Source organism: Oncorhynchus mykiss, chromosome 23 (genome assembly GCF_013265735.2).
Source record: "Oncorhynchus mykiss isolate Arlee chromosome 23, USDA_OmykA_1.1, whole genome shotgun sequence".
Taxonomy (NCBI): Eukaryota; Metazoa; Chordata; class Actinopteri; order Salmoniformes; family Salmonidae; genus Oncorhynchus; species Oncorhynchus mykiss.
The window spans coordinates 28,030,860-28,046,302 of NC_048587.1; the positions used below are offsets into that span (position 1 = coordinate 28,030,860).

Genomic DNA, 15,443 nt, shown 5'->3' on the forward strand with positions numbered 1-15,443 from the left:
CTCTGCCAGGTATCTGTCAGTCAGTTCTCTGGTAAGCTAACATTCCTCATGCCAGCCGTACGGCACCATGCTAATACAGGAGGAGACATTGTCTGTCCAAAAGTGTGAATATCCAAAAAAGATGGATCACCCATAATGGTAGTATAGCACTGAGACCTTTTATACAAAGTTCAGCAATTTGTTAAAAGGAAGCTGTATCTAATTATAAGGATTATCAAGAATGAGTTTGACGTCTATCTAAATCCCAAAATTGTATATACTGATATGCCAATACCCAAGGAATGGAGATCCACTGAAAAGTAGATTTTTTTGGGGGGGGATTTAGTCATGGTATCCTCACATTTCCAGGACATTGGATAACCGAAGCGTGATTTGGCTCTGTGAATGTTATATAGTATTGTATATTTAACAGTTAATGGTTTCATGAATTGTTTCTTTTTCCTCTCCTCTACAGCGGCCGCTGGGGGACGAGTCAATGGTGGCGAGGATTTCTTTCAGAAGGTAAATCTCTAATCTGTATTATTGGATCATGTTTGGATTGTGTTCAAGTCCAGAGAAGAGCACTTTCCTTCAGGTGATGAAAGTGTCCGGTGTTCGTTTAATAGGGTCCTGATTGTAGATACGTTAGTATAATTTTGACTTGAAACAAATGCACCTGAAACTATTGTAGGCCTTGCACAAGTCAGGCGTGTGCTTGACAGGTTGAGGCTGCACATTTGATAGGCCAATGTTGGACTACTCTCCACCCACAGAGCATGTACAGACAGAGATGGATACAACGCATTCATACACATATGCATCCGCTTTGTTGTCATATTTTGTTACCATCAAATATTTTCATTTTTTTTTTCTAAGACTCAGTTGAGTTTGTACTAGTCTGCTCTACGTTATTGCATAGGCATCCAAGTAATTACCTGAAAGAAAATGGAAAAGTGTTTGAAGACACTGCTCCTGTTTTAAAGTGCTGTTTCCTGAAGTGTTTGAACTCCCTCCATAGCATGTTAATATACTTTTTAATTAAATAAGTGATGGACATTGGTTTATTTTAGCATTCTTATTTGTTTATTTTCCATCTCTGGTTTTGAGGGAAGTTAAATTGCCTACTGCTATGTCATTTATTTTAACTGTCCCTACAGCCATTTCATGTCCAAGAAATGCAAACCGGGCGCCGTCCCATAATTTTTTTTACCATATATTCTAGACATGTGTTTTGTCTCTAAAAACAGTGCCTTCTGAAAGTGTTCAGCCCCCTTGACCTTTTCCACATTTTGTTATGTTACAGCCTTATTCTAAAATGGATTAAATAAGTACAAATCCTCAGCAATATAAACACAATAACCCATAATGACAAAGCAAAAAAAAACAGTTTTTTTAAAAATGTTAGCAAGTGTATTACAAATATTCAGACGCTTTGCTATGAAACTATAAATTGAGCTCAGGTGCATCCTGTTTCCATTGATCATCCTTGATGTTTCTACAACTTGATTGGAGTCTACCAGTGATAAATTCAATTGATTGGACATGATTTGGAAAGGCACACACCGGTCCCACAGTTGACAGTGCATGTCAGAGCAAAAACCAAGCCATGAGGTTGGAGGATTTGTGCGTAGAGCTCCGAGACTGGATTTTGTCAAGGCACAGATCTGGAGAAGGGTACCAAAACATTTCTGTAGTATTGAACGTCCCAAAGAACACAGTGGCCTCCATCATTCTTAAATGGAAGACATTTGGAACCATCAGTACTCTGCTCAGTTTGGCCAGCAATAGGAAATCAGGGGAGGAGGGCCTTGGTCAGTAAGGTGACCAAGAAGTTGGTCACTCTGACAGAGCCCCAGAGTGCCTCTGTGGAGATGGGAGAAGGACAACCATCTCTGCAGCACTCCACCAATCAGGCCTTTATGGTAGAGTGGCCAGACGGAAGCCACTCTTCAGTAAAAGGCACATGACAGCCCGCTTGGAGTTTGCCAGAAGGCACCTAAATGACTCTGACCATGAGAAACAAGATACTCTGGTCTGATGAAACCAAGATTGAACTCTTTGGCCTGAATGCCAAGCGTCACATCTGAAGGAAACATGGCACCATCCCTACGGTGATGCATGGGGTTGGCAGAATCTGGCTGTGGGATGTTTTTCAGAGCCATGGACTGGGAGACTAGTCAGGATCGAGGCAAAGATGAGCGGAGCAAAGTACAGAGGGATCCTTGATGAAAACCTGCTCCAGAGTTCTCAGGACCTCAGACTGGGGGCGAAGGTTCACCTTCCAGCAGGACAACGACCCTAAGCACACAGCCAAGACAATGCAGGAGTGGCTTCGTGACAAGTCTCTGAATGTCCTTGAGTGGCCCAGCCAGAGCCCTGACTTGAACTCTATCAAGCATCGCTGGAGAGACCTGAAAATAGCTGTGCAGCAAAGCTTCCCGTCCAAAGTGGGTCTGAATACTTATGTATATGTGATATTTAAGTTGGGGTGTTTCATTATACATTTGCAAACATTTCTACAAACCTGTTTTTCATTATGGGGTATTGTGCGTAGATTGAGGAGAGAAATTATTTAATCAATTTTAGATCAAGGCTGTAAGGTAACAAAATGTGGGAAAAGTCAAGGGGTCTGAATACTTTCCGAATGCACTGTATGTAGCTTATTCAATTAAACTTATCTGACATAATTGTAGGTGGTGCCTTTGCTTGCCAATTATGCTTTTCCAAAGCCACTGCCCTGTCTTCACATGCAATCATTACTATGCCAATGTTCCATTCCAAACTATGCTGGTCAGAAGTTTAAAAGGTCAATAATTGTACATTAACCGTAGTTATGTTTGGCGATCGGAAAAGGACAATAACAGACTGTGAAGTTTTTATTGAAGAATTTCCGTTCAAATGGGTCTGGAATTTCCCTGCGATAGCATGACCAGCACACAGACCCAATTAATGTCAGAAAAATAAACATTGTAGACATCTGGAACGGTTTATTCTAAATAAAATGTATGGGGTGTTTGGACTATGTTGAAGTCGATGAAAATGGGAAGTCTTACTTACACCATTTCCTTCCCTCAAACACACCCATGTACCACACACACGTATGCAGTCCCTCATATATCACACAAAATACACACAATGATTCCCCCTCCACACACACACACCTGCACATACAGTTTTATAGTGAGGGTTGGCGTCCCAGCAATTCCTTGGAAATAAACTGCAAGTTTTTGTGAGGTCAGTAAGAGAAAAACAAAACACTCTTGCAGGCATTTCCCTGTGGTAGATCACTCTCTTACTCATTGTCTGCTTGTCTTCCGTTCAGGCCAGCTCTCAGACCCAACCACATCCATCCCCATTTTCTCTCTCCCTCTAATGCTGGGTCCAAGCATTGTTTCCCACTCAGATCAGTGTATTAAACCATTTGTAATGTATTGTGACATGGACCTTTTGGTGTATTTGACTGTTGGACAACATACTTTGTGTAGGCTATTATGTATTGTGAAAACTACTTGACAATTTAACTCAAAGACCATGGACCATTGAACAGTTCGACAGGCTGTTGGACCATACGATGTTTGGACGGTGAATAGTTTGACTGGTAGATCGTGGATCATTAAACCTTTTGGCGTGTTGGATTGGTGGGCTATTAGACTGTGAAGAGTTGGACTGGTAGACTATGGACCACAGAGCTTTAGTGGAGGCTTCAGGCAAATTTATTTGAGTGCTGAGCCAGTCCCTCCCTCCCTCCCTCATCCCTCGGCTGTGGTTCTGTAAACAACGCCAGCTTGATATATGAGCACTGATGCACTCTGATCGGAGGCCAGAAGGATTCTACTTCATTATTTTAGAAGTACAACACCGTCCTGTAGTTTTATGCTGTCTAGTGGGTGAGAAAGGAAAGTCTTTTGATTATTTTGGTAGAGAATAGAGGGATAGCAAGGTAGAGGAAGTAAGTGAAAGGGTGAAAATGAGTCATCACATCACAATGAAGGAATTAATTGTATGATTATTTAAGTGAAGTTGCTGACTTTGCGAGGTGTCCATTACAACAAACCAATAGCCCTCTAAATTGGTTGGTTCCTCTAAGTACTTGAAAGCTTTTTATGTTTTAAAAAGTAGCAGATATTGTGCAGTTGCTCCTAATTTGGGATAATCTTTTTTGAACTATGCACATATTAGTTGAACACCTTAAGGTTAAGGTCTTCTCCCCAAACATAATGGAGCTCGTGAGAGTTAGCGCATGGATTGTTGGCACATGTTAAATTCATGCGATCAGTCTCATGGGAAGAAAACAGTGGATGGATCACTAACTAAGACTCTCAACTGAAACAAGAGAACACCCACCCCATCCCTTTAACTCCTAAACCCTCTGTCTATCTCACACAAACACACACACACACACACACACACACAGCTGAATCAACAGTGATACAGGAAGACAGTCCACTCCATCCATGTTGATTGCCACCGTGCCTCACACACACATAGAAAACTCTAAGTCTACACCCCCTTGAACCTTTTCGTTGCATTACGAAGTGGGATTGAAATAGATTTCATTGTCATTTTTTTCTCTCATTGATCTACACAAAATTCTCCATGATGTCAAAGTGAGAAGAAAATTCTACAAACTTTTTCAAATGAATAACAAATTAAATAACTAAAATATAGTCGTTTTAGGCAAGCCTAAATTAGTTCAGAAGTAACATTTTGCTTAATAAATCCCAAAGGAAGGAAGAGTAGCTGCAGTAGCTAATGGGGATCCACAATAAATACAAATAAGTTATATGGACTCACTGTGTGAAATAATAGTGTTTGACATGATTTTGAATGACTACCCCTTCCTCTGTGACCCATACAACATCTGTTAGGTCCCTCAGTCAAGTATTGAATTTCAAGCACAGATTCAACTACAAAGACCAGGGAGATTTTTAAAAGCCTCATAAAGAAGGGCAGTGATGGGTAACAATAACAAATCAGACATTTAAATATCTCTTCAAGCATGGTCAAATTAATAATTATGCTGTGGATGACGTATTAAACCACCCAGGGACATCAAAGATGCAGTTGTCCTTCTGAATTGAGTTGCAGGACAGGAACAAAACTGCTTCGGGATGTCACCCGAGGCAATTTTTTTAAACAGCTATGGCAGAGTTCAATGGCTGTGATGGGAGTAAACTGAGGATGGATCAACAACATTGTAGTGACTTTACCTTAATGACCTACATGACAGAGTGAAAAGAAGAATACAAATATTCCAAAACATGCATATGTATGCAACAAGGGCACTAAAATAAAACTACAAAAAAACACAACTTGTTGGCTTAAATGCAAAGTCTTATGTTTGAGTCAAACTCAACACATCACAGAGTAACTGCCTCCTTATTTTCAAGCATGGTGGTGGCTGCGTCATGGTATGAGTAGGGCTGTGGCAGTCATGAAATTTCATCAGTCGGTGATTGTCAAGCAAATAGCTGTCGATCTCACGGGAATTGACCGTTAATTAACATAAACACATTTAGCATCTTCTGGCTTCCACACACAGCCTACAAGCCACTGATGCAGATGTACATTTTTAAAAGTCTAATAAATCCATGTAATATACCCCACACCTTCACAATAAATCCATTATTTATTTTCGACAGGTCTAAAGAAGCATGATATGAAGAAAATGTAGTCTATTTCAGAAGAACAGAATAGCATACTCTGAATTGTCCTTACGTTTGGTCCTGATCTGGCTATGCCAAATGGCTGTGGGCTGCACTAGTTCATTTAGAGGGATGATAGAGTGCTGAGTACCGGTGAGTTATCAAGTTTGGCAGACTACTAATGACCATCAGCAGCATCACAGCTTGGAGAAGCCTAATTACCGTGACTAAACGGTCACATGGAATTTTACTGCCTTCATGACTCGTGACCGCCGGTGTGGCGGTAATACGGTCACCACAACAGCCCTAGGTATGAGTATTCTTGACATCTGCGAAGACTGGAGTTTAAGATGAAAGAAACAGGATGGTTTAGCACTGACAAAATCCTAGGGGAGAACCTGTTTCAGTCTGCTTTTCACCAGACACTGGGAGGGGAATTCACCATCAGCAGGACAATAACCTACAACACAAAGTCAAATCTATACTGGAGTTGCTTACCAAGAAGACAGTGAATGTTCCTGAGTGGCCAAGCTACAGTTTTGACTTAAATCTGCTTGAAAATCTATGGCAAGACTTGAAAATGTCTATCTAGCCATGATCCCCAATATCTTCACAGACATTTAAGATAAAAAAATAAAAAATAATGAAATAAAAAGTAAATATTGCACAATGCAGGTGTGTAAAGCTCTTGTGAGAAGAATCACAGCTGCATTTGCTGCCAACGGTGATTCTAACATGTATTGACTCAGGGGTGGTGAAGACTTACCTAATCAAAGTGTATTAGGGTTTTATTTTTCTTTAATCTTTTAAAAATGTGAGAATGTTTCTTCCACTTTGAAATTCAAGTATTTTGTGTAGATGGTTGACAAAAAATGACTAAATCAATTTGAATCCCGCTTTGTAACACAATAAAATGTGAAGAAATCCAAGGGGAGTGTAGACTTTCTATAGGCATTGTATACTCGCAGTACATAAATCTGGGCTCAATAACTAGGATTCAGCCACAATTTTTTTCTTGAGCGGTTGATCAGGGGGCCGGAACATAATTACGAATCATTTGTAGACTGCAAAAAGCCCAAACTGATATAATATTTGACAAAAACAATAATGGCACAAGTGACTGTTTTTGATGACATTCCCAAAATGACATCCTGTTCGATTTGGGTTATAGCACTACGTATGTATCTGACCTTCCTGCTAGATCCAATCAGTGTAATATGTAATGAAACTGATCACAATGCTAAATGTATGCATTACTTGAAAAGGGCACAGTAGCAGAAAGACTGAAGAGTGGAACGTTAAATGTATAGTTAACCTAATTTGTGCAAATAGCTGACCCATTTGAGAGGTATTTGCTGGGCCCTTCATAAAAATAAACGCTATCCACCCTTAAAATGGTGTGTGGTCTGTCAGAAATCACTCCCATCTGTATGGCCTTGCCAAGAACCGCAACTATGGAGAGGAAGCAAGTTCCTGAACAAGACCCTATAGAGAAGAAATGGAGGGCGGCAAAAAATGTAATTGGCTGTAAAGTTTTGACTTAGGGAATCTATATAATTGCATATATCTCTATAAACATTTGGTTGTCGGTTTCATCACAATTATTTGACATCCCTTTAATAGGGTTTTGATCTGATTTGTATTAACTGGCTTTCCAAACATGCCTGGCCTTTACTGAGGCATACATTTCCTGATTGGATGCAACAAAGGGCAGTGATCATCTCATAACTGTTGTTGCATTGCATGTTGCTATGCTACAGTATACAATCCCTGTATCCATTGTATCATGTGATATCATATCTGATCATAGTCCATTCCCTGGCCTTTCCTGGAATGTGTCTAGTTTTGGAAATGTCTATATTTTGAAAGAAATCTGCATACTGTAGTTGCTCTGGTGTACCTGAAGAATTTCAAAGCACCATAGAGAATAAAAAGGCAGTTGTGTTTCTTCACCGGGACAAAATCATTTTGTGGAATTAAGCAGAAACCCCATTATTGGCCCATGAGACTGATACAATTGGGGAGGGGAAGAGCCAAAGGGGGGAGGGGTGCAGAGCGAAATTCCTGATGGATATGGTGAACAAAATGTTCCAGAGATGTGTTTGTCATACTGTTGAGTGGGAGCACATAGTTTTGTTTATAGAGTGAAAGTTTACGGGGGTGGTTCGTATAAAATGTATGATAATATGCTCACGTGTATCATGATTGAGAGAATGTGCTAAAGACTATCTCTCTGATTCAGTGCTGGTGTGGAATGTTGGTAAAGATGGGACTTATCATATATGTTGAATTTGGAAATCCTCGGGGCTAGATTTCCCAGTGTAAAATGTTATTTACAGAGTCCTAGATTATTGGAGGTCAACTGTATACCATGTTGTCCTCATAGTTGGAAGCAAAACTGTTTCCACATTTGATTTTTTTAAGGTAAAGACAAATTCTTATTTTCAATGACAGCCTAGGAACAGTGGGTTAACTGCCTTGTTCAGGGGCAGAACAACTGATGTTTACCTTATCAGCTCTGGGATTCGATCTTGCAACCTTTCACTTACAAGTCCAATGCTCCAACCACTAGGCTACCTGCCGCCCCCCACATGAAGTCCTTGCAGTTTAGAATCCTATACATCAGTAAACTGCTCTATTCTGTTCGTTAGATAGGAAGTCCATCCAAAAATATGTTGATTTTTTTTTTTCCTTCACCCAAAAGACGACCTTCTTGGTTCTCTATTTTATTTGTATTATCTTGTGAAATGGTTAGAAATGCCACAGCCAAGGGCTTTCATGAGAACTCCAGCTTGGCAGGGCTTTTCTTGCCATTAGACAAAGATAATACCCAAGACCAGTAACATGAGCCAAGGTCTTTAGTGAGAGAATGAAAAATGCAACTCAACAAGACACATTTGTTATACTGTAGGAATGGGTTTTATATCGTGGAAGCATTTTTTAGCTGCCAATACTGTAGTGGATTTGTTTTATTGGTTTCAATGAAGAATGCAGAGACATAGCAACTGGATTAAATTTGAGACTTTTTTTATAAAAAAAATAGTAAGTCTCTTTTTTTCCAAAACCTGTGTTTGTGGATAGGCCCCACAATCAGTAATGCTACATAGCATAATTATGTTCTTGCATGGCAGTTCATCAGCCCATCTGTGGTGTGTAAACAACAGTGATGAATAATCTAGCCTAACTCTGACCAGATATTTGAGGTATGTTGTATAGGCTACATTTTCAAAGGTTCAATAAATCTTATCTTTGCAATTTGAATTGACCAGAGCAGTCAAATGTGATTATAAATAGATATAATCATTATTCATGTTTACATGGGGCCCTCTAATAACTGTATCCTGTATCCTAATCTTCATATTGTTGGCCCAAAGTAAGACTGAAGTATTCTTTTTATGCTCCACTTCACTTTCCATATTTGTGTTTTGATTATAGTATGTTTGAGAAACTCAGTGATGCTTGAAGGGCCATCCACTCAACCATCAGTGGTCTTTAAGAGTGTGTCATACTGGAGTGAAAATGCACACGTTCAACTAGCACTGCCCAACAGGTGTTTCAGACTGGCTCTGGAAAGTCTGTCAGTCAGTTTGGAGGATGCCAAGCAGGCCTATACTTCCCAAACATATGGAAGAATTTTGACATTTCCTCTATGAATAATGTACTGGATTAAGATAGAAAATCGCAGAATGAAGGCTGTGTTCTTTATTGAAAGAGTTGCTTTTCTTTTGTATTTCTCATAGAAATGCATCGCAATACATAAATCTGGGCTCATTAACTAGGATTCAGCCACAATCTTTTTCTTGAGCGGTTGATCAGGGGGCCGGAACATAATTACGAATCATTTGTAGACTGCAAAAAGCCCAAACTGATATAATATTTGACTAAAACAATCATTTCAAACCTTGCTTACATTTGTGTACGATCACATACAGTCACGTGAAAAAGCATTTGTCCCTTTTTCCCCACTTATATTTTTGATACTGAATGTTATCAGATCTTCAATTTATTTCATAAACAAAGTTATGCCACACCCAATGTCCCTGTGTGAAAAGGTAATTGTCCCCTTACACTCAATAACTGATTGTGCCACCTTCTAGCTGCAATGACTCAAACCAAATGCTTCCTGTCGTTGTTGATCAATCTCACACGTCGCTGTGGGGGATTTTTGTCCCACTCTTCCATGCAGAACTGCTGTAATTCAGCGACATTTGTGGGGTTTTAAGTATGAACTTCTCGTTTCAAGTCCTGCCACAACGTCTCAATTGGGATTATGTCTGGACTTTGACTAGGCCATTCCAGAACTTCAAATGTGTTCATTTTAGCCATTTTAATGTAGACTTGATTGTGTGTTTTGGATCATTGTCTTGCTGCGTGACCCAGCTGCGCTTCAGCTCACAGACAGATGACCTGACATTCTCCTGTAGAATTCTCTGATACGTTGGAGAATTCATGGTTCCTTCTATTAAGGCAAGTCATCCAGATTCTGAAGCAGCAAAGCATCCCCAAACCATCACACTACAACCACCATGCTTGACTGTTGGTATGAGGTTCTTACAGTGGAATGCAGTTTGGTTTTCGCGCCAGGCGTGGGACCCACGTCATCCAAAAAGTTATACTTTTGAATCATCTGTCCATAGAATATTCTTCCAAAAGTCTTGATGATCCTCCAGGTGCTTTTTGGAAATCTTTGGACGACATGGGCTCCATTATGCCAAAAACCAAACCATACTTTTACCACCATGTGAAGTTCATCGTAACTTATTTCATCTTGAGCCTAATAAACTGCATGCTTTCCTGAGTCGTAGTGAGAGGACCACACAACATGTCGTGAATCTAAGTTTCCATCAGGTCTGTCATGACATTTTTTATTCGACTTTATTCACATAACCAGGTTTCCATCCAAACTTTTTATGGACATCTGCTCTAAGCATATTGTCTCTCTCTGCGTGGGTTCCCATGTGAGGTGTGGAGGTCCTTGCACAACCACTGGAGTCCATGAAGAACATGGAGCAGCTTCATACTGTATGAGGGAACATTCATAGGGTGCTCACGTGTCCAAGCCAGTCTGAGTTCATTCCTTTTCCACCCAAAAACACGAGCCCCTGGTACGCGTTAAAACAAATAATCACGACAGGACCTTTGTGAAAACAAGGAAATTGAAGGACAAGGACAGATCTCTGTGTTTTGGAGATGGATGGTTTTCTGAGATTTTAGTTTCTAATGTAAACCACCAGTCAGCAGGTCTCCATTAGGCGATGCAGATGGTTCATGTTTCTCATGGCTGAACTGTTTGATCCCCAGTCTATGTTCAGGAAGTTATGTGACGGTGAGCGGCCTCATGAGCGTGTGGACGATGCCTGTAGTACCTCAGAATAACACACTCTTTCCTCTCGGACTTGTACTTTTGCTCTTTCTTTTTTTGTTTCACATTCATGCATATGCTCCTGGTTACGATGGGTAGCTTTGTGAAAGGGCTCTCACATAGATTGCAGCTGACACTTTTCACGTGTTCCTAAGCCAACAACACCCAGTCCACTTTCACAAAATATGGAGATGTTGGCTTTTTTTTGGTCACAGAGTACATTTGTTTCAGTAAGCTTATATCAAAAGCCATGTTTTCGCTGGATCATACCATTTCTGGTTGATTTCTCCCCAAAATTTGTAGATCGTAGACCTCTCTTCATAGGTGCTCTCCAAAGTCAGCATGGCAAGAGGTTGGAGGAGGTGTAGGGCAGTAGAGGCAATGAGGCATTGTCCAAAGTTTAGACAAGCCTCGAGCCACATTCAATCAGCCATAAACACAGCAGACGTGTGAATTTTTCTGGCTAGTGGTTACTAGAACGTGGTCCTCATTTATACTGTTTATTTGAATTGAGGCTGGATTTCTGTTATGTTTAAAATGACACGTGTTAAGATTTGTATATATCAATGTGTACCATGCAGTTATCTGTCATGTAAAATTGGACATTTAAACGGACTACAGTATAGGCAGTCTCAAAAAGAAGCATTATGGTGTTCTCCATTTTTGTTCAGTATATTGAACATAGATATGTAATGACGCTTTTTTTTTCCTTTTTATTGATTATGACCAATATCTGTTTCAGGTCATGGATGAAACCAAAACACAGATAGCGTGGCCTTCCAAATTGAAGATCGGAGCCAAGTCCAAAAAAGGTGAATGTTGTATGTTTTGATTCTACAATAACAGCTCAGTTGTGGTTATATCAAAAGTAACAGAACATCCTTCTTGTTAACTGCTCTACATTTGACTCCAATGTTGCCTTTTCAGTACCGGATGTAAGTCTTAAGTTTTGTTTTTGGAAGGTATTTGCTGATGTCTGTACATGAAGACTATATAAATCAGTGAATTTGCAATGACAACAGGTTTGTTAGTTTTAGCCCTGAATGACCACTCCTAAGTCATTTTTATAATCGAGAAGAATCAGTGTTTTTAACTGAAAGAATGTGCTTAGTGAAGTAATCAGTGGTGGAAAAAGTACTCCTTTGTCATACCTGAGTAAAGGTAAAGATGCCTTAATAGAAAATGACTCAAGTAAAAGTGAAAGTCACCCAGTAAAATACTACTTGAGTAAAAGTATTTAGTTTTAAATGTGCTTAAGTACAGTGGTAGGAAAAGTACTTAATTGTCATACTTGAGTAAAAGTTATACACCAAATGTCTTGTTTATGGACAGATGGGCACACTCCAACACTTGGACATCATTTACAAATGCAGTATTTGTGTTTAGGGAGTCTGCCAGACAGAGGAAGTAGGGATGACAAAGTTATAGGTGCATGAATTGTACCATATTGCTGCCCTGTCTCAGCATTTGAAATGTACTTTTGGGTGTCAGGCATAATGTACTGTATTTGGAGTAAAAAGTACATATTTTCTTTAGGAATGTGGTGGAGAAAAAGTTCGAAAATATCAAAAGTAAAGTACAGATAGTATTTAAGTTAAAATACTTAAGTACTTAAAGTACTACTTTTAAGTACTTTACACCACTGGAAGTAATTATAGAGGGGACATGTATATCAAGGTCGCAGCAGCATTCATTGTTTCACCACTTACTTTAAAAACACTTATGTTTAAAGATGAAACCTACTTTTCTCTCTGGTCAGAATTTGCACGAGGGATGTTGAGTTAGGAGTTATCTGCATGTAATGTCTGAAATTCCAGTGCACTGCCAATAAAATACTACTGCTATTTAAAGCTTGTTTTGGGGGGGGGGGGCGGTTTCGACATGCCCCCTTTGTTGACCCCAATGGAATGCTAGTGTGCATCTTCATGCCAGATGTGAAATCCCAAAACAACTTCCTGAACTTGACCCAGAAGTTGATGAGTTTACACAATTATTTTTTGATATATGTATGTATGTATGTATGTATGTACAGTGCCTTGCGAAAGTATTCGGCCCCCTTGAACTTTGCGACCTTTTGCCACAGTTCAGGCTTCAAACATAAAGATATAAAACTGTATTTTTTTGTGAAGAATCAACAACAAGTGGGACACAATCATGAAGTGGAACGATATTTATTGGATATTTCAAACTTTTTTAACAAATCAAAAACTGAAAAATTGGGCGTGCAAAATTATTCAGCCCCCTTAAGTTAATACTTTGTAGCGCCACCTTTTGCTGCGATTACAGCTGTAAGTCGCTTGGGGTATGTCTCTATCAGTTTTGCACATCGAGAGACTGAAATGTTTTCCCATTCCTCCTTGCAAAACAGCTCGAGCTCAGTGAGGTTGGATGGAGAGCATTTGTAAACAGCAGTTTTCAGTTCTTTCCACAGATTCTCGATTGGATTCAGGTCTGGACTTTGACTTGGCCATTCTAACACCTGGATATGTTTATTTTTGAACCATTCCATTGTAGATTTTGCTTTATGTTTTGGATCATTGTCTTGTTGGAAGACAAATCTCCGTCCCAGTCTCAGGTCTATTGCAGACTCCAACAGGTTTTCTTCCAGAATGGTCCTGTATTTGGCTCCATCCATCTTCCCATCAATTTTAACCATCTTCCCTGTCCCTGCTGAAGACAAGCAGGCCCAAACCATGATACTGCCACCACCATGTTTGACAGTGGGGATGGTGTGTTCAGCTGTGTTGCTTTTACGCCAAACATAACGTTTTGCATTGTTGCCAAAAAGTTCAATTTTGGTTTCATCTGACCAGAGCACCTTCTTCCACATGTTTGGTGTGTCTCCCAGGTGGCTTGTGGCAAACTTTAAACTACACTTTTTATGGATATCTTTAAGAAATGGCTTTCTTCTTGCCACTCTTCCATAAAGGCCAGATTTGTGCAATATACGACTGATTGTTGTCCTATGGACAGAGTCTCCCACCTCAGCTGTAGATCTCTGCAGTTCATCCAGAGTGATCATAAATGTCGTTCCACTTCATGATTGTGTCCCACTTGTTGTTGATTCTTCACAAAAAAATACAATTTTATATCTTTCTGTTTGAAGCCTGAAATGTGGCAAAAGGTCGCAAAATTCAAGGGGGCCGAATACTTTCGCAGGGCAGTGTGTGTGTGTGTGTGTGTGTGTGTGTGTGTGTGTGTGTGTGTGTGTGTGTGTGTGTTTTTAAATGATGGCACATGAGACACCTGTTTAATTCACGCCTGTCTGGGTGAACTAATCCATTGTGAAGGCCGCAGGGATGGCACACCAGTATCACCAGTAGTACATTTCTAATCTACAATGTTTGTTTGGTTAATGTCGTTTCTGTTAAAGCATTCAATTTATTATTACCGTCTTACCATTGTCATTGTACTGTAGGAGTGGACACGTTGTTTGCAGAGCACACAACCTAGGCTACAAATTTTGGTTTATTTCATTCCATTTACAAGTTGTCAATGTGTTCATTGTCTTTTTGTTTGTAGCGCTCCTGTCCATCTGGAGTAAGGACACGCACCTGATTACACATATAACTAGGCCTAGGCTACCTGGCCTGCTCACAAATGTAGGCCTATAAATGTGCCCATTTGGGGATCTGATACTATTTCTGATTGTCTTAACTCACCATCACTGTGGAGCTTTTCAAAGTATTTTTTCTTTGCCTCAAACAGCAAGTCAACAAAGTATGTTTTTATATCCATTGAGAATGACAATAGTTCCACAATGTAGCCTATTTGAAAAGTCTTCATGCTCTGATCTGGTGGAAAGATCATAAAATCGTCCTACCTGATTACTTCTTATCCCTTGCGCAAATAGCCTACAGCTGTGTCTGTCCGAGCTCACTGGCAGGGAAACTCTAAGGGCCCAGCATATTTTATACAATGTTACAAGTTTGCTAGCATGAGCTTTGGGCTGCACCAATTAATACAATAGTTGATACAATGTTTAAAGTTCCTTGCAGACAGGCCATGCTTAGCCAATGTGATTGAATGGGTATTTATTTTTATCAGGATATTTTCAACCTGCTGGCTGCAATGTTCTTATTTGTTGGCTTTATGTAGGCTATTTTTACATGTTGGCAATGGCAATAGAAGTTTATTTTAGATTTGTATCGTTTTCATTTAGATATAATTTATATTAACCACATGACATGTCATTGATTTTGAGATATGAAGACTATTAAATTAAATGTAACTGTTCCACGAAAATCATAACTGGCATGTAGAAATGGTACGATAACTTGGCACTCCAAATGGAAAAGATTGTAGAACGAGGAGGGTCGGGAACAGGTTTTTGTTCTTCTGGTTAGGCTATATTGATCTCGGCTCCCTCCCTCTTTAGTAATTTGTGTCTTCATTTTTAATCGCAGTGCTTAAAGCATTAGACAACCTCAGTAGCCTACAAGTAGTTGATTTTATTG

At 39.7% G+C, this 15,443-nt stretch overlaps 1 protein-coding gene across 5 annotated transcripts in view; it reads left to right on the plus strand.

Annotated features, from left to right (window-relative positions):
• LOC110502528 (protein bicaudal C homolog 1-B) overlaps positions 1 to 15,443 on the plus strand; it is a 76,964-nt gene that overhangs the window by 29,569 nt on the left and 31,952 nt on the right. For all 5 annotated transcript variants that reach the window (XR_002470343.2, XM_036960075.1, XM_036960077.1 and 2 more), the window contains 2 exons: positions 455 to 501; positions 11,729 to 11,798. Coding sequence is in view for 4 of the 5 variants with exons in the window: in XM_036960075.1 (XP_036815970.1) it covers positions 455 to 501; positions 11,729 to 11,798 (117 nt within the window). In the remaining variant the exon portion in view is untranslated. The remainder of the gene's footprint in view (positions 1 to 454; positions 502 to 11,728; positions 11,799 to 15,443) is intronic.